The following is a 24,643-nucleotide window of genomic DNA, read 5'->3' on the forward strand; positions in this document are numbered from 1 at the left end:
CCCTTTTAGCTTTCACTTATAAGTGTTATCAACTATCCCTTTAATTTCCTCTTTTTTATGGTCCCTTAAAAAATCATCCCATCAAACAGGGTGTTTAACTAGATAAATACAGTAACATGACATTAAAATAGCAAAGGTGCTTCTTGTATAGAAATGTAGAGAAAAATCCCAAGGAAGTTATAGAAATGGCAGATGGTAGGGAGGAATAAAGATTAGCACTGCCAAAATACAGTCCCAAAACATGCCTGAGAGGTGAAACCAGGAGCTAAAATAATAAGGCTCAAGCTTTAGGAAAATCATGAAAAATAAACAATGTAAGTAGTAAGAAAGAAATAATCATTCTTTTTATTCTAGTTTGCTAATAAACCAATGAGCAAAGTAACCCATTCTCCTCTTCTCTGCAGCTAGGGAGCCTCTGAAGAAGGAAGCAGCAGCACATGATTTGCAGACAGATGCAGCTCTGTGCTGCTGTCTGAAGTGTGATAAAATGTAGGGCTAGAACAAGTTTCACAAGTGTAAAGAACTTAAAGAAGCATGGAACTGGCATTTCTGTTTTAACACATCAGTCTCTGTCACAAATAGTAAATAATTTAAAAGTAAGCTGATCCTTCCAGCCTGAAACAAGCATTTTAAACCCAGGAACTACTGAAATGAAACAAGCATTTTAAACCCAGGAACTACTGAAATGTATTTTTGATTCATGGCAATCACCCACCAAGCTTGGCTAGAAACAATTCTATTGTTTTTAATAAGATCTGTCTACTAGACAGCCCAAGAGTTCAGAAGGCAGACCTACTTGCTGCAGTTGTTTGTTTACAGAGTACATCAAAATTCTCCAGAGCCGTGAAAGAGGATGACACATTTTAGCTCTCCTTCATCAACTGCTACGCCACTGACAGGTTACCAAAATTACAGTGGAGTACAATAAAGTTGCCAAATTCAAAGAAGAAATTCAAGAGGGAACTCCCCCTTTTTTAAAACAAGTACTATCTCCTCATGTTGCGTTAAGTTCCTGAAATCTTGACCACATTTTGCTAGTAATTACTTTGATCTTAAAAGATACTTGCAGATTCCCTAAGTGATCCATCATAATCATTGGTTATAAGCTTGAGCAAACTCATTCCTGGCCACTGATGAGTTACAAAATATGTAAATGCAGTTTAGTTTGTATACACCACACATAACAACATGGCCTGATTTTGCAAAATAGTATTGGGTGTTGCTTTACCTTATCTAGAAGGGTGCATTATTTTGTGATTAACTCAAATTCCATTGTCCTGATGATAACAACAGTGTCTTATAATTACATGTATTTCATGCAAAGTTGCTTAATTAGACCTGCTTTTAAAATATGCATCAAAAACAAGGTCCGTGGTACTGATATTTCTTCACACTGTCCTACCACCTTCTCAACCCATTTTAAGGGGTCTCTCCTATCAGGAAACAGACTTGACTCTTTACAGAAGTTCTTTTATAAGCTGTTATTAAGGACAAGCATCCCAGGCAGTTCCTTCTCTAACGTCTTCTCCTTTACAAAAACAGCACAGAGGTCAAGAAAACCTGACTAACTGCAGCTAGGACATTTAACTGCTACTGCACAGAAAAAAACCCAAACCAAAACAAACAAACCAACCCCCCCCACCCCAACCAAACCCTCCTCTGTTGTATGTGCGCTCTAGCATTTTTACTGTTGCAAAAAAAGGGTATCATCACTGTCCTTATCTTTGCAGTATTTCAAATAGGTTTTACTTACAATATTTATGATCCGTAAAGATTTTAGAACTGCTTGGGGTGAACAACCCATTGCTGTCAGATCAGGATAGATCCCTTCTTCCAACACATACTGGTTACCAGCGAATTCCTCCTGGTCATACACTATGCAGCTGCAGAAAGAAGGAGAAGAAGTTCCCTCTTAAGACATCTGTGCCAGAAAAATGCAGATGCATTATTTACAAGGTTTTGTCCTGAAAGATTGATGTGCAAATGCAAAGCACTGTTCTCTCTAAGTCCCCATATATGAAACCACCTCATGTGTTAGAAAGCTGGTTGCTTTTCTGAAACTTTTACCATTTTAGTGATTTTGCATTATTCATTCAATATAACTTACCTGCCATCTAAAATTTTTGAAGACTTCACAGCAAATGAATCAATACATCTTGTGTTTTTTTCAAATATTTGGCAGTTACCCTTGAATTCAGGCTCTGAAAATAACTGGACCTTTAAAAAGTTATAAACATATTTAAGGAAATTAATTATTCTACCTTCAATTACATCTCTACCATTAGTTCTATAATTACATAAAAACATACTTATAACACCCAGACTTCCTAGGTTACCTATGTTTGTCACCTTTTCAGTGTTAGAATCCTTGCTCAAGAGAGCAAGATAACTTCAAAAATTACTTCTGGCTGTAAATCACTTAGTGACACACAAAATAATTAAAACAACAATAACAAGTATAGCTTCTTGGTTTATCTGCTGGGAAAGATGTTCAAATTCCCAAAGAGTGGCAAGAATAGGCACACCTTTATTAAAAGGCCATAAAAAAAGTTTTCTTTTATATTATCAATCTGCCTAATCTCCAAAATGCATACTCTTCGCAGTGAATGAAAACTCCCTGCCTCTCAGAACACTAATGGTGTGTAATCCTGGCAAAGAACTCAGACAGCATGCCAAGAAGCATGGTATATATTCCCAGGGCAGATGGGCTTTATGAGCCTGTTACAGCTACAGACACAGTCTCATGTTTGTTCTTTCTCTACTCCAAGGATAAAAGAGGATACATCCCCCAGAACATTTGGCCCTTATTAAAAAAAAAAAAATTCTAAGCAGCAAACTTGGTAATTTGGCTAGAGGATAATTAGCCATGATCACACAGAAGTCATTCACACTACAACATGCCTACCAGCTTTATTCACTCTTAATAGAGATAGGAGTGTGGGCAGGTACAGCATTCTCCAAAGAGGAGCATGCTGACAATGGATGCAGTCTGCTGGCTTCAAGCCACTACTTCTTGGTTTCCTTAGGATAAGGTCTTCCTTAGGATAGGGTCTTAATAGGCACATAATGTAAAGATGCAAATAATTTTTCAAGCACACAGCTGAAAATAAGCAGCCTTGAGATTTTTATTCCCCATAGTTTATGCATTATCCCTATGCAGGAGATTCCAGTGAAGTGTGCTACTAATCAGGAGTAGCAAACCAGGACAGCTAAGAATTGTCTCCTTAGTTTTTAGGGCCATGATATACTCACTACTTTGACTGAAATGAAAATAAAAATAACAATAACTTTGTACAGGGACAAACCAGAAAACCTGAAAAGGTTCAGAAATTAAGAAGGATGAAAAAAGCTACCCGTTAGCCTCACTGCCAAAACTGCATTTAAGCACTTGCACAAAGGAGACAACCCAATGTAGAAATATATTAATTCACTGAAAAGACAAGCTCTCCTTGCCATTTCCTTCCCTTATATCATTAAAAAAGATGGCATTAACTTTTAAGCACAACTCAGCAGTATTTGTGAGTGAACAACTCCCTTCAAGTGCAACCGCCATTAGCAAAACTTTTAATTCCTTGTGAACCTGTTTCTTTGGTTAAGTCAGCTGTACCAAGAACAACATCTATCCTGTAGTGCCTCACCAAAACATCATCTCTGTTGTAGAGCCCTCACCTCAGCAACAGACTCTAGGTCGTGCACCTCTGCATAGAGGGCTGCAGGCTCCAGCTCTATAAAACAATCACTGACACCCCAAAACACCTCACTTGCTGAACCAAGACATTGCCAGTGCCCTAAGAAAGTTCTGATGGCAATTGTGTATCAAATCCCACCTTCCTTGGGTCTTAATATGCCTATTCAAGAGGTTTGGAAAGTAGCCTTCCTCCACCTGCAGCCTTCACTCTTTGACTAGTCAGCCATCTATGCAAATACTTGAGTGTTCTCCTGGACAAACAGCCACTTCTTTATTTACATGTTACAGACACAACACAGTATGTTTCATGTGCTTAGAGAAGTATCTTACCTTGACTTTACCCCTTTCGCTTCCAACAATATCCTGCAAAAGTTTTGAGGGGAAAGAAGGGAAAAAATCATTTCAACCATGATAAAATATCATATAAAATTTACTATTAATTACCATTTAAATAATGTAAATAAACTGAATTTGATAGAAAAAGTAAAGTTCCAAATATTTCAGCATAACTTGCAAAACAAGTAGAAAATTAGCTCCTTACCATAACAATGGGTTGAACTGAAGATATTTTGCAATTCTTTCCCCCCCATGCCTCAATGCTGGGATACAGCCCTTTAGCCAGTATATACTGCTCCCCTGTAAACTCAGGATTCTCATAAGCCACCCATCTGAAAGAGAAAGAAGAGGAGAGTGGTTGGTAGAAGTCACACTACTATTCCAATATACAGATGTGTACATTCACTACTCTCTTAATGTAAAAACAAATAAAAAGTTTCTGAAGTGCCAAATTGTGATGCTGTTAAAACCCTAAACAAACCAGTGTATCTGATAGTGCAAACCCAATGCAAATTTTACTACCTTCTTGCACTATGTTGATACAAATCAGAGTGAATTAGCTAAAGCAAAGCACAAGTTCAGACACATCATCTGCCACATATCCTAAAAGTTATCTCCAGTAAGAATATTTCAAGATGCTTTACAATTCTATTATTGTACCAAGGTCAAGTTATTCTCGTAAAAAAAAAAAAAAACAAACAACCAAAACACCAGACAGAGATCAGAGCACAGCTTTTACAACAAAACTAACTTTCAGAGTAATCTGAGCAGTAAATGTAGCAATACTGACTTTTAATGTTGCCTGTAGCTACGGCTCAGTTGTGTTTAAGCACATACACACCCCAACAGGATGTTGAGCTGCCACAACAGGCATATATGCTAAGCAGAGGAGACTGTTCCCTGCTAGGAATCAGAGAGAGCAAGAAGAATATCCTTGAAAGCTAAGTACTAAAACCAACACAAATTTGACCAGATCAATGTATTTAAATGCAAAGCTGTTACTGTAACTACTCAGCTGGATCTTGTGCTTGACATAGGCCACAAACTCAGAGATCTGCATCAAGTCTTCTGTCTCAGTCAGAATATGCCTTTTTGAAAGACTTTCAACTTTTGACATGAAGTATTGGAAAAGCAATCAAATCACTACATACATCTCTCTGATGTCCAATTACTCCTGCAGTCTTTAGGTCCTATGTTAAATATCTGCTATCAATTAGTCTTGCTAAGAATAGTATACTACATTCAATAAATCTTCTATTACAGTGTTCTTCTGACCCTGGTTCCATACTGAAAGACCAAACAGAACACTTCCTGCATCTATACTACCTTTGATTTTGTGATAACCTGCATAACTTGACTTGCTTTTCACTGCCATACTTTCCAAACTTTCCCATACTTACAACTTTTTATCTGTTTGGTTGTTTTTTGAGTGCCCATATGAGATCAGTCCACAGTACCAGCTGTGTTTCATCCATTATATTTATGCAGGAATCAGGACATCTTGCTAGTTCCTGATTCTACAAGAAAAACTTCTACTCAGAGTCAACCTGCTTTTAATTTTAGCCAGCCACTGTAGTGCATAATGAGTATATGCTAGGTTATGCCAAAATCCATTTTCAATTGTCTCAGAAGCTTACTGAGTTTCTACACTAACAAAAATTTCATATCACAAAGCAGTAAAATGATACAGATCTTAAAATCTGCAGGGGAAGATAACTCTCAACATCAAAAATCTCCATTAATTTATGTGTGTCAATCAATTGGATTCTACTAAGCTGCAGTTTTATTCCAGGTACAAATGCCAGAGTCTCTGCAGATACAAGTAGTGGGATAACCTCTAACTGAAATAAAGGTGCATTAACATGTATATGCCAAGAGTTTGAACTTTGCTTTATTTGTCCATGGCAAACATTCAAACAGTGAATCACATACATCACTATTCACGTCTCTTGGTTTGCCTCAGATATAATCAATTATTCCAACTTGTTACACACTAATTACTTACGGCATATTTCAAGGTCCATTTCAAAATCACCTCAGAGTAATTCATCAAAGAGACATTGGTATGTACAATAAATTGAGCAGAGAGTTCAAATGTCTCAGGTGTGTCTATACCTGTATATCACATATACCAAAAGCAGTGAAAATGAGGTTTCCTTAAACAACTTCTTCAGCAGGCATTCATTAGATTTTTCAGTGCTCAAGTGCCAGGATACAGCTATGGTGCACAGTAGTTTTACTCAATTGACATCTATGCAAACAAGTGTTTCTGATATAAAATGAACTGTAAGACATGTCAGCAGCCTCCTAAGAGCCCCTTGATAGCAGTTATTTAGTTCCCCCCATCTAAAAGCCTGAATGCAGAAGTAACCAAGGAATCTCACTTGCACATGTTTACATTTAAATAATTAAGTGCCACTCTTCTATGCAAGTCAGCCCATGCAGTCAGTCAAACAGTTCCTAGAGTCAGGGCTTAGTGGTGAAATACTTGTGCTTCTCCACTTCATTCAGAAGCCCATATAAGCTGCTGAAAGTAGTAATAACATCATCAAGGACAGGCAGCTGAATTCAGTACCAGCTAAACCTGCCAGACCTCAAGATTATCCCTAGGAAGGAGCACTGCCTTAATCCAACTTCTGACTTCACAGAAAGGCCTGGAGAGCAAGATATTGCCTCCACAGCTGAGCAAGAGTCACATTCCAGCTGCCAGGCACAACAAAAACTGAAGTGCTGCTCTGCAGCATGGCAGCAACCATCCTGCCCCACAGGGAGTGAGCTCTCCTAGCACAACAGATTTTGTAACCCTCAGATGCACAAACTGCCTTTGTGAGGCTGAGCAACAGCTCCATCCCAGGCTGCTGGCAGGAGAGTGCTGGAGACCTTTCCTCCTGGGCAGCATCCATGCCCCTGAAGCCAGAAGTAGCATAAAGCTTTGATTATACATTGTTAGTACTATTACACACAGAGAATCTGTTAGTACTATTGCACACAGAGAATCTTTCTCCAAAAACCTCTACATATGACATCTAGAAAGCGCAGCTCCAAAGAGGGTCTGAAAGTACAGCTAAGAAAATAATCCAGACATGGGTAACTGACCAAAAATCAGATTTGCCCTCAGTTAGCCCAGAATTCACCTTGTCTGACTTTAGGAGGGAGGTCAGAAAGTGCCAAACTGGCACTTGCAGATTTGTACAATAATTAACAGATAGAATGAGGTGATAAAATTCTATTTATAGGAGAGAGAAAACGGGTCCATCATGCTCCTTTGTGACTCTGATTCTTAGTATCCCAGGGACTTGCAAGCTTTAATTTTATGACTCCTTTAACGATTTTTTTCTGAACATCAGTTCAGAGATAAAGAGAAGTTAAAGCTTTGTTTGAAATGCTCTCCAGTGGGGTAACCAAGGGTACTTGCCCTTTTCAGCTCCCAGTGAAGGTTTGTTCTTGTACTTTGTGTCTCCAGTTTCACTCACGTTACCTTCCTGAGTGCATCTAGGCTAACTTTACTACCTCCTGGTTTCTGTATGTGAACCACTCATTACCTAATTATTTCCTTAATATCACTCACTATCCATACATATTCTAGCAGCAACCCAATCTGCATTGTGGATTAATTACTTGAAAACTAGGGGAAAACCAGGCTGATAACACAACCACAGTAAACAGATGACTACATAAAAGAAACAAATCTGGGAAAATTCTTCCAGCAAGTTCAAAGGGAATCAACAAAAAGACAAGAGCTTCTTCAGGAGGTCTGGCAAAAGTCTGGTGTGTTTATGGATAAAGAAAAGGCACATTTCAAACATGCAGTTCCTGTGATTTTGATCACTATTCAATAAAAGCTTGAAGAAGTTTCTAAGCAGAGGGGAAACCAAAATATACAACACTTGATTTTAGTACTTGCTTGAACTTGTAAAGGGTGTTACCTGTTGCTAGTAAATAGTTCCATTTTCTGCCACTTCAAATTCTGCCAGTTTGGAAGTAAACTTCAAACCCTACTTAAAAGAAGAAAGGCCCCTCCTGTTTTCAGGCAGCCTGGATTGCTTTCTCCCACCCTAATGGCAGAAAAATATTTTTTGAATTTTATGTTTGGCCAGTCTCCAAAAAATGCTCAAGAGCAAAACATTTTCATTTTTAAAGAAGTGCATTCTAATTTTTCAAGAAGTCAATCGTCATCTCCTTAGGATATGTTTTTCAGGATGTCTTTACAATGGATTTAGCAAAGACATGAAAATATTGCTTGGAAACATGTTTAGAAACACTTAGAAATTTGGAAATTTTAAGGCAGCTAGTGCTGAATTACCCCAAAATTGAACAGTTACCCCCACAAATGCAGAGCTGGGTTGTCTCCAGCAATACAGTTCAGAGCTGCAGTTGAACTCAGAACTTGTTCCGTAGTATCTGTGCACTGCAGTGTCAAGCTTTTTTTTCTTTGATAAACCCTTTAAATTACAGAGCAATCAAATTAATCATGTGGGAAATACAGATCATCTGTTATCTTACTGCTCTAACTGCTTACCCCAGATACCTGTAGTTTAAAAATTGCAATGAAAGGTTGAGGGCTTCTTAAATTTTTGACTTATTTTAATTAAGTGTTTTCAATATAATACCAGGAAGGTTACTTCGAAATATTATGACAAACTTTTATTGAATCTGTCACAGTTCACTATGTCATCATCTGCATTACAACCTAAACAGCTCAGGAAATTGCTCAATGGATTATTCGTTGCCCTGTGACAGATTTCTTGGAAGGAAAGATATAAAAAAACCTTCTACCTGAACAGACAGTTAACACTTAAAATAAAGCACTGTACTGCCAAACATGACTTCACACAGATCATTCAAGCTTTCTGGCACTTTTACATTTAGTTAGATCACCACAAAACCCCCAAACACTCACAACCTCTCTGGAAACAGAGGGGTTGTACAAGACTCTTTAGAGCTGAGCGCAAGCCACCTGTTATGAGCAATGCATCTGAATTTTTTAAAAGCTTATTGCTACAAATTACATCTTCTGGAGTCTACAAGGTGAAATTACGGAAGTAGTAGCAGAGTCTGTAGTACAAGTTTTGTTCATAAAGACTTCTAGCCACCTCTGCCATCAGAGTGTTAAAGCCACTCCTAATTACTTGAATGCTCAAACTCATGTATGATTCCTATCTCAGATGCAACAGACACATTTACTAGAACAACTACATGAAGGGCATGATAGGTAACCCACAATTTGTTTCCCAGTCTTCAGAGATGACTCTTTCCCAGGAATCTCTCTTGCATATTAGAGAAGACAAAAGAGCACAGTGGCTTCAAAGGTCACCAGGCAGAAAAAAACCTGCTGTCACACCACATTCATATAGAAATTGAAAACATTCCTCTGGAATGCACCGAGCTTGATTCTGCAACCTTTATCCAGACAAAACTTAGAGAGATGAAGCATAGGTAGCACAGGGAAAGATTTTGGGTGTGGCTGGGTAAGGCAGAGCTTCCAGCAAGTCACCTGCATGCATACCAGGCAGGGAGACAGACTGTACATCTTATGCTTTTTTGGTTCTGGTACTTTAGTTAATTTTGTGTGTTTGCAGCCATGATTGCTAATACTTGTTTGCATCTCCAAAGTACTTTGATACAGTCTGCAAGGCTGTGAAACTCAATCTGCAGTTGATGGACTCAACTAATCAAACAGCAAAGTCTATCAGCTGATCAACTGCATGTGATAGCACTCGCGCCACTGAGAGGTGGTTTGTTAATGGCCAGGGCTAATACAGACTCTTGAGAACCATATGTTTAACAAGACCCTAAACAAACAATAAAAACCAACACCGCAGCACTAAACCACTGTTAAACCTACAGGAATCACTGCAAAAGCAATGTTAATTTTCAGAACAGTTACTCTCCCTAGTATCAGAAGGTATTAGTGATCATAGTAAAAGTTATCTCTATTTAAAACACAAGAGCAAGGAATCTACCTCTGGTCAAATGCAAGAAGCCTAGAAACTAGTTTCTAAAGTGAAAATTATTTCCATAACAATTTTGCTGTTGAAATGCTTCAAACAAGTGCAACCACAAGAACAAGCTATTTCTTCCTCTCTTGATGAAGTCTCATCTCATGCTTTCATACTCTGTGTATCAGAAAGTCAATGCTTCCTGGGACCATCTTATCTTATTGTAAGACGAAAGATGATTTACTGTACATCTTCACCAAAACTTTACTTTTCACATTCTGTGGTCAAGGGCAGAAAATTTTATCTGAAGACTCCACATAGAAGTCAGAGTCCTGAAAAACATCTGCAAACACCATAAATTTCTATAAAGACCAGCATACCTAAAATAAAAGTGAATAAAAATATCACTTACACGCCACTTAGCACATTTATAGACTGTGTCCTCAGCCCATATCCAGTGTCTTTCAAATTGGAAATGATACCTAACACGTTGATATTGGAACCCTTTGATCCAAAGTCTTTTTCACTGTACATTATCATATGGGAGCTTGTGAAGTCCTGTTAAAACAAAGAGGAGCACCATAAGGAAAGTGCCACATGACATCTCAGAGCACTCAGGAGATGCCTACTAGGTGTTCTTGGAACTTACACCAACAATCGGTCGCAGGGACTGCACCTCCTCATCGTAGCCCCCCCAGTCCGTCCAATCCCGATACGCTCCTTCTTCCAGCAGGTACTGGTGGCCTTCAAACCCAGGCTTCTCATAAGCAACCCAACTGAACAACAACAAGAGAGTCTGCATGTGAAAATGGACAAGTGCCACTCCATGTTTTCATGGAGCAGATACAGATATGTAATATTTATTCTTTTGCTGTGAATATTTTCAAATTTAACCCTGGTGTATACCTCAACTCAAAAATTACAAAACCAAAATAAACAGGGACTGGATTTATCCACTGCAACTTCCAGCCTATGGAGTTACTACTTCAGCTGAAGGGTAAATGCCCCTTTTCCACACTTACACTCCTCCCAGTACTTTCATGGATCCCACTGATGTAAGTGGAAGTCTTGTCTTGTCTTCTGATTCCTTGTCATCAAGCATAAAGACCTCTGATTCTATTTCCACATGTCTTCCTTCAAAGAAAGGCTTCTCATAAACAATTACCTGGAGTAGAAATGAAGTAAAAGAAAAATTGCAGGAAGGATGATGAATTCTGACAACAGACAGTTTCTTTAGCATGGGCACATAGAGGGAGAATGCAAAATGATGAAACCAACTAGTGGGATATCTCTCTCTCCTCTACAAGAGGCCTTTTCACTAGAGATGCAACATGAGGGCTTGAGCATTGATTACCCATCCGCATGATCTGGACTGCTGTTAATACTGTCATTTATGCATATGATGGATGCAGAAACGTAACAGATGTTGTATTTCACAGTGTGGTCACATACAAAAGGACTACAGTAGTTGGTATCCAATCAAAGCATACTTATCTACCCACGTGTAGTTCATGTGCTGTAAAACAGCTTTGGACAATCAACACATACTGACTTTTACCTTTGGTTCCCCACTGAATTCAACTTTGCGACCACCCTGTTAAAAGGAAAAAAAAAAGAAGAAAAAATTAAGCTGGTCATGACTTAAACTTGTAGATGTCTCTACGAGTCATCAATTCTTTGCAAAAAGTCAGGACTAAGGTGAAATATTCCTTAAAGAGTGCAAGTGAAATAAATGGCAGATTAATGGCAGAGATGGATGCAATCAGATGTTGTAAGTTCAAGAATTTTACAGACTAAAAATCTTAGTTTTTTAAAAAGAATTAGGTTTTTTTAAGTCTTGAAAAATCTAACCACCTTAATACATTATTCCTAACACATTAACATAGGTCATTTAACTTCTAAGTAATAGCAGTAGTTTACCATTTTCAAGGGTCTCATGGACCTAATGTAGGCTTCCTTCTTCTCCCAGAATAATAAATTAGGATATTCACCAGGCTCCAACATTAAAGGGACTCCCTGGAAACCAGGTTCTTCATAAAGAAGCCATCTAAAAGTAGAGGGGTAGAGGGACAAAAGTAAGACATAAAATCCCCAGAACATTTCTGAACAATAAAGAAGACAATATGCTTACTTTGGGAACAAGATGCTTGTTCCTTTTAAAGGGAGATACCGAGCTAATATAAACTGGCCCAAGTTGGTATAGTTTCATTGCAGACACATGACTCCAAGAAACAAGCAAGGTGCTTTAGCTTTATTACTGTCAGTAGCTAAATGTGTGCCTTGTATTCACAACACTCAGTAAGCCCTTGGCTTGTGGCTGGTCACACAGGGTACTTCCAAGGGCTCAGTACTGGGGTTAATTCTGTTTAATACCTTAATATTAATGATTTCGATGAGGAGGTTTGAGTGCTCTCTCTGTTTTCCAGATGACAAGAAGTTGGGCGGGAGAAGTTGGATGATCTGCTGAAGGTAAGAAATCTTTACAGGGGGATCTGGATCAATGGGCCAAGACCAATGGGATGAGGTTCAACATGGGAAAGTGCCAGGTCACAACATTCCCAAGCAGTGCTTCAGGACTGGGGAAGAGTGGCTGAAAAGCTGCTTGGCAGAAAAATACCTAGGGGTGCTGGTCAACAGCAGTTATACTGAAGCCAGTGTGTGCCCAGGTGGCCAAGAAAGCCAATGGCATCCTGGCCTGTGTCAGCAACAGTGTGGCCAGCAGGACCAAGGCAGTGACTGTCTCCCTGCACTCAGCACTGGTGATGCCACACCTCAAATCCTGTGTTTCAGGATCAGTATTTGGCCCCTCACTACATGAAGGACATTGAGGGACTGTATCATGTCTAGAAGGGGACAATGGAGCTCATGAAAGGTCTGGAGCACAAGTCTAATAGAATGGCTGAGGGAGCTGGAGGAGCTCAGTCTGGAAAGAATCAGACTCTGAGAAAACCTCATTGCTCCTTACAACTGCCTTGAAAGGAGGTAGTAGGCAGGTAGTGACTGGACAAGAGGAAGTGGCCTCAAGCTGCACCTGTGGAGGTTTAGACTGAAGACTAGGAAAAAATAATTCATTGAAAGAGTTGTCAATCACTGTAACAGGCTGCTCAGGGGAGTGGTGGAGTCACAATCCCTGTAGGTATTTAAAAGATGTGCAGTAGTGGTGCTTAGGGACATGGCTTAGTGGTGGACTTGGCAGTTTGGGTTAATGGTGGTACTGGATGGTCTTATAAGGCCTTTTCCATCCTAAAGGATTCTATGACTAACTTCACTGCAAGAACTGACACACATGGAAGAACAAGGAGAGAGTACAGTCAGAAGATAAAGGTGTGTTGACTCACTTTTCTTGGCAGCTTTTAACAAACAGCAATTAAGCATGAACACTGGGAAACTTTAAGATGATACAACCACACCCACATGGCAAGGTGACTCAGAATCAGAGCCTCCCTCACCTGCCAACACAGTGAACTATGTCATGCCAGTAAACTAAAGGCAAAAAACCCCCTAACCCTGCAACATGCAAAAAAGCAGTAGTCATCTGCAGAATTTCTCATGGAAGCGACTTCTTTCTACACCAGACTAATACAGTTGAAAAATAGTATATTTCGCTTCCTAGAAAATACTATGCTGCTTTCCTTCAGGGATACAAATGCAAGAGGGAGATATTAATACAGCAAGAGTTCATGTGGATTTAGTAAAACAATGCTGTTACACTAATGTAAAATAAAGACAACTCATGTGCACAGGCTCAGCCTTCTTCCAAAAAAACCTGTAATTTTACTGGTCACAGATAGCTTTTAAGTGAGACAGAAATAAAGTGAAGACATAGATGAAGTGAATTAACAATCAACCTGCAAATAACATATCTGATTTCCTTACTCTTGCGAGACATGTAATTTGGATTGAGGTTGCAGTTCACCAGAAATAACTTCCTGTCAAAGAACCAACTGACTTGGACATCTTCAAATTTGCCTACATACCAAAATGCCTCATTTTTTTTCCACAAATCAAGGTATAAATATTTACTCAGATAAAATACCCTTTGCCTAACAACAAAAATGTCTATATATCATGTGGTAGATTTGAAACATCTTTGCTTTACATATTTCTATAAAAACTGATATGTTACATCTGCCTTCAGCTAGGCAGTTTTTGATAGTTAGACTATTTGCAGCAAGGCAAGTGCTATCAGTGTCCAAACATAAGAGCTAACAACCAACATCTGTACACCCTGTAAGAAGTTCTGCAGGATGACTGGAAGTGGATCCAGTCTCACTTTTTCTGAAAGAAACTTCTCTCTCTCTTCTGCATACTTTTCCCAGTACTACTTTGAAGCATGTCTTCCATAACAATTTACTAGTTTGTTTATTAAGCCATGAAAACTAATACTGGTATGGCACCTGGATTGCTCCTTAGAGGTCTCCTTTCTCATAAAAGCTTGCCTGGTTCACAATATTACCCTCCTAACTCAGATGGCCAGATATTTTCAGGCGACATAACATCTTTGTATTACACATCACCATAAAAACCCAGATCAAAATGCACTGAGAAATACAACAATGTCACATACGGACTCTCTAAAGCACTAAGTCTTAGTTTATAACAGAAGGACTTCAAAAATTTTCTTCTTTGGATGATTTCAAGTTTAGAAGAAAGCAAGTGGGAAATGTGGTCTTATTATAACAATCCATTCCCCACCTTCATTTACGCTAAGTTTGCCTGAATGAGAAAAAGCAGGAGAGGCAAACTCATTCCTTGGCTACAAGTACACAAGGGTTATTCAGTATTTACTACACGCAAGCAGAAGAAAATCTAGCTCTAACAAAACATTCTAGGTCAGATCCCCAAGAGTGAAGCATTAGAGTGATGTACTAACACTACTGTCAACAAATATACTGCCAAAATATAGGACTAGAATAAATATAGCCTGCTCGCAAGTCTGACAGGTGTAACCAATGGTTTAAACCAAATTCCTGTCATTGCACTACACATTCATACAGAGCTGCATACTTACATGCCCCAATGCACTTTAATAGAACAAGTCTTCTGAGTGGTTCCAAACACTCCTGTTTCTTCAGTGTCATCAAAAAAGGAAGTCACGATTCCTAACCCTTCAGGCTCTGTATACAAATCAATTCGGCAAACCCTGTAATCCTGAAAAATGAAGATCGCCATAATCACTTGATCTGTGCTGGGAGTTCTATAATTACTGTGCATAACTAAATCAGTTTTGAAACACCTGTTTATTTTAAATTGTTTCCCCCCTTGTCAATTACTACTGCTATTAGATGCCTATAATAAAAGTATAGCTAAGCCAGTTTGCCTGTCTCTGTTTGAACCAAGACAGTCAGTCAATCTCTAATCAGCATTGACATTGTTTACTTTCTGCCATCTAGGCAGGAATGCATCTTCTTTCATCAGTTAACATCTCCTCTACCAAATTAAATCCTAAGATAATACCAAACAAGCCATCCTTGAAGAGATCTGCAACTTAAACAAGAATTGTAGTTACAAGCAATATATATTCCTCCTTTTTACTTTCCTACTCAAATAACTTTATAGCTTGTGCTTGTTTTGGCAACCTGCAATTGTAACTACTTAATGGTAGGTTAAAAGTGCACAGGAAAGATGTTCTATCATGTGTGAAACTCACTGGTAAGTTTGCCCATAACAGGCAAAGCAAAGTTTGGTGTTTCACATTGAAGTCTGTATTGAGTGCAAATTTGGTTTGTATTGGAAAAAAAAGAAAAAGCCATATTTTGAAAATACCAAATTATTGATGATTTTCTGGGATGCTTTTCCTGACACTGACCAGACTACAAAGCATATGCTGTATGTAGCATTTTGGTGGCTATTCTAATAAAGCCCACCACGTTCTGTTTCTACCCTGTCCTTCCTCTTGATGTTATCACAACCCCCACTGTGCAGAAGCCCCCACAAGCTTTTTGTGATTAAACATGAAATTCAACATAGAGTATTGTTTCATGCACTTGTAGCTCATGTTACACTTGTGTCCTAATAGACCAATCACACTCTCCACCATTATGAAACATCACTATACATTAAGATCTATAAAAAAAAATTTTGACTTGCATTACTTGCCTTAACAACAAGTCTTATTGAACCGATCACTGCAGGCTTTTGAGACTTGCAGTCACTTTGCTCTTCAGAAGCACCTGCACCCCAAATATCTGTGAGTTCCAACTCTCCTTCTTCCAATGGAATAGAGGGGCCTTCAAAATTTGGTTTTTCATAGAGTATCCAGCTTAAAATAAAATTTTAAAAATCTAATTTTTCATGGTGCTTAATCAAGTGTGATATGCAAAAATCATGATCCCACTTAACAAATCGTTTCATACACAGTACCGTTTCCAAACCCTTGTCATTTCCCCAATACAGCTCATTCACCCAACACTGCTAATTCAAGCCATTTTCAGTCTCTGTAATACCTTTAAAAACAATGATAAAAACAAAAATGGCTACTGCTGAAGTGTACTTGCACAAAAAACTCCTCCATCTTTTAAAACTGATAATTTGGGGCAGCAAAGACTACTGTCTCTGAATACCAGACTTCGTATGAGATACTAATCAGAACCAGTTTGTACATCAGAGAATACAATGACAATGCAGACTGCTGCATCATGTATAAAAGGACAAGTTGCTTGGATCCTGTGAACAACAGTCTAGAGTTCCACAGCAGCTGGTGTAGATGTGCCAGAGGATGATAAGACTGCTCAGAAGACAAGGACAACTTCATTTTTAATGGCAGAACAGAAAATATAACTAAATAAGAACTTTATCCATCTGCAAATACAAACCCTTCACTCAGGCTCTCAATGGAACGAGGAAAAAACCCCAAACCCAGTCTCTCTAGACCACGCTAGAAAAGATGACCTGGTGTACAGAGATCAAAAGGTTTTTGTTCCAGCTTTCTGAAGCTAAACAGCAATCAGTTTGCTTCCCAGTACCTCCTACTGCGGCTAGCCCTTGTGTCTGCACCTCACTATCAGATAATTACTTTTGAGAACCTGCTATTTGACTGCATTATAGCCCGGCCACAGCATAACTTGCTGTGCTAGCCACACTACTAATGGCCCCTCTGTTGATGCTATGAAGAAAGAAGGAGATGAACTTGCTTTGAATTACTCTTGGGCAATACAGCTTTTGGAGCAAAATCCCTCCTTTTGTCAGAGAAACAGTCAATTATCTCTACAGCACCATCCTAATCCTTTGGTCATGAAATAATTATGTAAGACCTAGCTTTAAACTTATTTGCTAGCCTTTTAGCCCAATCCAAATTCTATGCAAGAATCCCTAATGACCAGAGGAGCTGAAGGGCAAACTAGCTGAACAGAATCTGTCATTTCATCCCACACCTATGCCTGGTGACATCTCGCACCCTAAGAGATGGTAACACTCACTCAATTAGTCAGCAAAATAGGTTTTCCAGCTCAGAACTTCCTGTTGCAGAGGTAAAATGCCCTATTTCTTGCTCACAGCTCTACATTGTTACAAGCCAGACTTACTGTGAATCACATGCAACTTCTGCTTCAAAACATTCTTGGATAGAGTAAAAATCTTTGCATAAAGAGTAAAAATTGATCTCTTACCATCCTCTGATGACTTTAACTAAAATTGTTGGTGACAGAACCCAAGAACTGCAATCTGGAACATCATGGAAAACTTCAATGCCAGCTTTTTGACAGTCTGAGTCACAGTATATCACCAGCTGTGTAAAAAAAAAAACCCAACAAAACAGAAAAACACACCAGTAACATATAGTTCTATCTTTCTAAGCTTTAAATATAGAAAGGAACACTAAAACTATTAAAATTGATCTTACCTTGCCAGGTCTGGGATTGATTTTACTTTGTCCATTTCTTGGAAGTGTCTAATAGACAGTGAGAAGAGAAAAAAAATCACAAAAAACCCCCACAAAATCAAAAACATTTTCAGTAAAGATACTCAGCTATAAAAAAAGGGCTAGTAAAACAAAATAAAAAAATACTCGGAATAGCAAAAGTTGGTAACCTTTTAACTCTACCTACTTACCACTTCAATCTCTACTTCCCCTTGCGGATCAGCACCTTGTCACAAATATATAAATTTATACATTTTTTAAAAACTCTGAATTATCATCTCACTGAAGCTGACTATCCTCAGATCTGAAATGCTTTAAAATCATCCTGATCATCTTCCTATATAGCCCAGGATTTCAATACCAAGAGACTACTTTAAAAACTGTCACTGATGAAGTACATGCTGTACAATGATAATGCTGAGTTTAAATGTCTAAAAATGTCAAGCCATAAAGCATGGTGTATTTTTAAGAAATATATGAAAATATGGAGGATGCATAATGGCACATACATGTATGAGCTAACCAGCTTAATAAATTTTCTAACAGGTTTCCTCAAAGAGCTGAGACTGCACACTAAGGGATAAAATAAAAATATTCAGAACAACTAAAACACACGGAGGTATACAAAATCTAAAACAATGTTGAAGTCAGCAGTAAATTGTATGATATAAAATATATGGGAAAGTTGTGGTTGCATCACGTCACCTTCAAGCAAATAAAGCAAGCATTGAAATTATGTGTTTGGTTTCCCAGGAAGAACAGGAGTGTTCATTCTGGGACAGGGTCCTGCTGTTCTAGGAATGATTCACACAAACAAAAAGACAAAAACAGATCCTGCCCCTAAATAGGTAACCAGCAACACGTGCAAGGAATTAAAGAGAATACAGTAGTTAATATGAAGAGCAGGCAGTGGTCGCAAGACAGTTCTTAACCACCACCAGGTTTTTGTAGGCATCATCAAGACATGTTGAAGCACGACTGGTTTTTAGCCTGCGCTTCAATTCCAGTTAAAACTTGTTCTGTGTTTTGAGGAATGACAAAGTCATTGTTTTGGGCTGCCCTTACTCTTTCCTTCACATTACCCACTAGCCATTGCATCATCATTTTCTTAGTCAGTGGAAGATGCACAGCAGGTACACCTCACAGAAACATTTTTGATTCCCAACTTGAGCAAAACATTTCAGTCAGCAACAGTGCCACAGAAATCCAGAAACCCTTTGAAGCCTAATGGGTTAGGTATGAAGCCTAAAGTCTTAGGTATGTACACACTCCACTGCTGTATCAGGCCTCCACACTCTACTGCAAAATCGAAACCCACTCAAGAAAAATAGTTTAAGTAGCAAAAAACAAACTAAGACAGTACTAGACATTTAGCTTTAAATTCAAGTTTTTAAATCCAAGCAGGACCAACAGAGTAAGAAAGCCTCTTTAACTGGTAATATAAATCTACACTACTATAAATAACCCCCTCTAATTTTCAGCTCCACTCTAATTAAGAAAACTTCCCCATAAGAGAAGAATCAAAATTCTAGAACTGCAAGCTACCATGGATGGTTGTCTCCAGCAAGGTGACAAAGAAAGGAGATCCTTTTAGTAGAAATGCTATAGCAGATAACCATTAGCTCTGGAAAGTATTTCTCAAACTTCTTACATGCAGCTTCAACTCCACAAGTCCCATTCATGTGGCTATTCAACTTTAGAAAACATATCTCTTCCCATGGTTTTTAGATCTCCTGATTATAGTTTTCCTCTCAGGTCACAATAAGGGCTTACATTAACAGAAACAGCAAATACTACAGGACATTGAGTCATTATTTTAAAAACAGAAATTACAAATATATTCCATATTAAAGTTGCTTTGAGGGGAAAACACAGGTCTGTCTTCAGCCACGAAGAACAGATGCTTGTAATCAGACCAAGGGACAGCCCTGCACTGTAGCAGCACTTTCAATAATCACTACTATCCAGTTATTACAGAATTCTTAAAGAATATATATATTTTTCTGCCAATACATGGGAATACAACAGAGGGCTCAAACAAAAAATTTGCTCTGTTACTTATTAAACTGTACAATGGCTAAATGTCTTGTTGGAAGAGAAGAAAGACTACTTCAACAGAAGCTTTCTGAAGTTCACAGAAAGCATTCTACTAATTTTCAATAAAAAATTAAAGTCAGCATAAGATTTGTTTCAATATAATACAAAATCAAGTACAAAGACATTCAAAAAATGCTTTCCATTCATATTTGCAAAAAGTCTCATTTTCCTTTTCAGATAAAACTGGCACCATACCTAAGTTCACCTCAATGTACTTGTAATCTATATATATATATCCCAAAGAGAGGAAACAAAACAATATATGCACATTGTCTATCAAAAACATAAAAGCTGGATAACTTTGCAGGCAGCTTTTTAAAAACACAATACTTACATCCACATCTAATAAACCAGGGGGCACATTCGATTCATATCTGCTTGTTCCTAACCAGCTCGAAAAACTTTTCTCAGGATTGCCATAGTTGGGCATTTGTAAACTTAGTTCTTTTTTGGCACTATCTGCTTGCAGGTACTTCTCCACAAAACTTGGAAACTTCACATCTGAAAGAGACTGAATTGCAAAATCAAAATTAACAGTCATTCAGCAGGTCGACAAACATTGTTTCATTTCCTGAATGATCTTTATTACCTCAGATTTTTGAGGCATGATGAATGGCCCAGAAACATCCTGCTGTAAAGGAGGCATCCCCGAGGAGTCAGTTGCAAAAGCTGTTGTGTTATTTACTGAAGTGACAGAAGGGCTAAAAAACTTTTCTTTAGAAGACAGCAAGCTTGAGAAGAGGGAACTTTTTTCAAGCCGTGATCTCTTAATTTCACCATCTGTACAGTCAATGTTCTCTTTTCCATTTATTTCCTGAGTAAAGGCAGGTTCCTCTCTACATGACTGCAGAGCTTTGAATATGATACTTTGCTCGGTTGATGCACGCTTGGGCCTGACTCTAGCTATTGTTTCCAGGCTTTGCATTTTAATTTGTTGTGCTGGTAACAGATCCTGTGTTTTTTCCCTCCTCAGTCCCAAACCAAAAGTAAACACACTAGGATCAAATACTTTCTCTAAGTTGTCTTCATGAATGGGAGGCATTGCAAAGTGGGGTGCTGGAGACTTGGGAAGCTTTGACCTCTTCTTCTTCTGGGGTAAACAAACTGAGCTGTCTAAGTTTTTTATTGTTTCAGCAAACTTCTTCATGTCAGATGGGGAATCAAAAATGCTGTCATCTTCAGCAGATCCATTACACGTTTTCCCTGGGTTCTCTTGCGTATTGGTGTTGTGCTCTGATTCCAATGCACTGTCTTGATTGCTGTCATCATACTGCAGTGGTGCAAAGTTCAAATCTCCTGGCTTTACCTTTTTATCTCCATTTTCCATCTTCTTCAATTCTGATCTGGAAACCTGAGATGGTAGAGGATATTTATCATCATTGCACTGTGATAAAGCCTCTGTGTTTGGCAGCACTTTTTCTTCGTTGCTATGGGATTCTGACCTTGTGTAATTTCTTTGGTAGAAAGGATCTTGAGCATTTTCAGTTTTTACAGGTGAGTGCAAAGGCAGTTTAAAAGGTGAACTTTCTTTCTTTGCTGTGGTTAATTCTGGTTCTGGTTGCTTCAGAGAGACACTACCAGCATCACTTTTGCTGCTTTGGTTAAAAAGGGATATGGCAGCTTTTACTTTAAGTTCTGTTGTCTTCCCAATATCCTCGCATGAGGTAAAGATTTCTCCATTTTTGCCTTTTAATTCTGCAGTGCTTTCTTTCTCCAGTGTGCCATTCTCAAATAACTTCTGGCGACTGCTTTGCTTATTTAATGTTTTGTCAGGCTGTTCATTTTCTTTAGGTTGTTTTCCAAATTTCAGCTTTGCTCTGCCAACGAATGTGCTTGGTACAGCATTATTTTTTGAAGCAGGGATGTCAGTAGGTCTCTGGCTCTGGTTAGCACATTTGTTTTCAAACAAGGAAATTTTGTTGGCAATGTTGCTGTTAGTTTTATTAACTGGTTTTTCAAGAGTGTCCTGCTCACTTTCTAAATTGTCTTGATTCATAGGCGTTTTAAAATTCAGCTCTATGTTCTTTGGTTTGGCTGGACTACAGGAAGCAAAGTGACACAGAGTGACATCTTTAATTAATCTTGAACAGGCTTGTAACAATTTTCAAAACAATAAAAAGTAGAATTATAAACCACAGACTTAATTCAAATTTTGATATCTCAAAAGAAATCAACTAAAAGGGGAGTAACTATATGGATTTAAAAAATTAGACACTAAATAAAGAGTATATATTTCAAACATTTACTTAGTTCTTTAAGGTTAGTAAAACAAACAGCAACTTACAGCATCTGCAATTGAGGCTACTCAACTACTTATGACTGACAGACATTACCATTTAGTAGTGAATAGGAAGAATAAATTATAAACATGCAATTCCCTACAGAGTTTAGAAAACAAATCCCAATTCATTAAGGTGATAATGAGTTGGTTAACATTTGCATGTTCTCTCCAATGAGTTTTGAAGACATCTGCCCAGATTCTTTGCAGCTTTTACACCTACACTGCAGAAGCAACCTCAATTTGAGTGAAAACTCTTCCACTCTCATGAGTGCTTGCAGAAAATTTTAGCTGTCCCCAAGCATTGCATCACCACCTCAGCTAAGTGAACACCACATGTGAGGACTCTTCCACTTCCTTCAGGTAAACTTAGCTAACAATTTAAATGGTGTAAACTAAGCCTAATAATTTTACAAGAATTGCATTTGGAAACACAAATCTTTTGTAGCAGAGTGGATAGAGAGGCATGTACAAGTACATGCACACAATACTCCTGTGCTATGGCAGAAGGCACAGCTCAGTGTTTCAAGCTCTTTTCTTGTTTCAAACTATTTTCTTTGAATACCTACAACCAGGAAAAATTATCTGTCCATGTAACTTGCTACTGCATACTTGACAGTATGAACAGCTGTGAAGATAAAAAGCAGATGGCTTCAAAACTAATCAGTCAGATCTAAGGAGTGAGTGTCAGGGAGCCCACCATCACCTCCAAGACAGTCCTGTTCTCCAAAGAGGAATCTGGGGACACAGCAGTAGGAGGACGGGTAGAAACTGCCCTACGTGAAAACTGACAAAGGTGGGAGATGAAAAGAAAATAGCTTGCAGCAATCTCCAGGGTCCCAAATGCTCTACCAGTCAATGGATGATTCTCATATTTAAGTGTTTTCTTCTTTTTTGCCTACATAAACTGTTTACTAAGCTCTCAGGCAGCTCTTTAGCCCAAGAAAGTGGTGTGAGATACAGGAACAACCCAAAACACGAGATCAATTGCCCTCTTCCTCAAGTAATCCATCTCAAGTAAGAAATTAAACCCTTCCAATGCAAAACTCTCCATTGTACAAGCTTTATTTCTTAGGAATATTGTGAGGAACAAACTTACTGAAATAATAGGAGGATTCAAAAATAGTTACCTATGAGTCTATACAGAGAGCAACTGTTAGAAATCATAGAATCATAGACTATTAAGAGGCTGCAATGGATCTTAAAAGATTATCTAGCCTCTACTCCCCTGCCATGGGCAGGGACACCTCCTACTAGACCAGGTTGCATAAAACCTTTTCCAACCTGGCTTTGAGTGCTGCCAGGGTTGGGGCATTCTCAACCTCCTCAGGCAACCTTCTGTAGTGTCTCAACACCCTCACAGTAAAAACTTTCTTCCTAATATCCAGCATAAATTTCCTGTCTCTCAGTTTGTACCCAGTACTCCTTGTCCTATCACTACAGCTCCTGGCAAAGAGGCCCTATTCAGTTTCCCTGTAGACCCCTCATCATGTCATTTCAGAGAAGACTTCCCAACAGTGCTCCCTCTAACTACCAGTCTACTCAAGCTAATTCACAACTTTATGAAGAATTATGAAAAATGCATGATCAACAAAAGAAGAAATAGCAAACTCAATATCCACTGGCCATACTTCAGATAGGTACTAATGAAACACATTTGGAAAACTTAAGGAAAAACAGGAAAAAAAAATGTTCCTGAAAGAGGGAAGGTATGAAGGGAACTATCGTACAGCAAAAAATTAAATATATTGAGGCATTAATTTTCATTTAAACTACAACTGGTTTTTCCTAAACTTTTGAAAGTTAAATTATTCTATGGCTCTTCTCTTTGCAAAATGACTATGAGTTGGAGGGGACCTCTGAAGATCAGCTAACCTAACTTCCTACTAAAAACAGGGACAGCTTCAAAGTTAGATCATGTTCCTGAAAGCTTTGCCTGATCAAGTTTTGAATAACTTCAAGGATCAAGATCTCACAACCTTCCTAGCGAAGCACTGCAGCAGGGAGGCCACTGTCACTGTTAATTATTTTTGCCTTATATCTCATTAAAACTTCACTGTTACAACTTGCAGCTGTGGCTGTTGTCCCTTCACAGCTCAGGGACAAATCTGGCTCTGCCTTCTCTATAGGTAGTGAGAGATGACTGAGGTCTATCTGTATCCTTCTCTTCTCTCAGTTGAAGAAACCAAGCTGCTTCAGCTTCTCATCCATAATTTGCTCCAGAGCTGTCACTTTCTTTAATGGTTCACTGCTGGACTCATTCCAATCTGGGAACATCTCTCTTATACCAGAAGAGAGTTGGGAGGTGAGGAAGAACTACAACTCAACAGAGTGACCCAGATGTAGACCCATGAGCACCAAGTATCTTGTCCTTTGACCTGCTGGCTATGCTCCTGCCTATGGAGCACAGCACAGGCTTAGCCTTCACCTGGTACAATGATGCACTA

The 24,643-nt window shown here is 38.6% G+C and overlaps 1 protein-coding gene across 3 annotated transcripts in view; it reads right to left on the minus strand.

Moving 5' to 3' along the window:
• Window positions 1-24,643, minus strand: part of CRYBG1 (crystallin beta-gamma domain containing 1) — a 95,950-nt gene that overhangs the window by 13,042 nt on the left and 58,265 nt on the right. For all 3 annotated transcript variants that reach the window (XM_059842348.1, XM_059842349.1, XM_059842351.1), the window contains 15 exons: window positions 20,508-21,957; window positions 20,253-20,429; window positions 17,804-17,851; window positions 17,571-17,689; window positions 16,063-16,225; window positions 14,975-15,114; window positions 11,884-12,010; window positions 11,522-11,557; window positions 10,986-11,128; window positions 10,613-10,739; window positions 10,376-10,521; window positions 4,230-4,356; window positions 4,019-4,051; window positions 2,108-2,217; window positions 1,754-1,883 (listed from right to left, as the gene is read on the minus strand). In XM_059842348.1, coding sequence (XP_059698331.1) covers window positions 1,754-1,883; window positions 2,108-2,217; window positions 4,019-4,051; window positions 4,230-4,356; window positions 10,376-10,521; window positions 10,613-10,739; window positions 10,986-11,128; window positions 11,522-11,557; window positions 11,884-12,010; window positions 14,975-15,114; window positions 16,063-16,225; window positions 17,571-17,689; window positions 17,804-17,851; window positions 20,253-20,429; window positions 20,508-21,957 — 3,076 coding nt within the window. The remainder of the gene's footprint in view (window positions 1-1,753; window positions 1,884-2,107; window positions 2,218-4,018; window positions 4,052-4,229; window positions 4,357-10,375; window positions 10,522-10,612; window positions 10,740-10,985; window positions 11,129-11,521; window positions 11,558-11,883; window positions 12,011-14,974; window positions 15,115-16,062; window positions 16,226-17,570; window positions 17,690-17,803; window positions 17,852-20,252; window positions 20,430-20,507; window positions 21,958-24,643) is intronic.

Source organism: Haemorhous mexicanus, chromosome 3 (assembly GCF_027477595.1).
Source record: "Haemorhous mexicanus isolate bHaeMex1 chromosome 3, bHaeMex1.pri, whole genome shotgun sequence".
Classification (NCBI taxonomy): Eukaryota; Metazoa; Chordata; class Aves; order Passeriformes; family Fringillidae; genus Haemorhous; species Haemorhous mexicanus.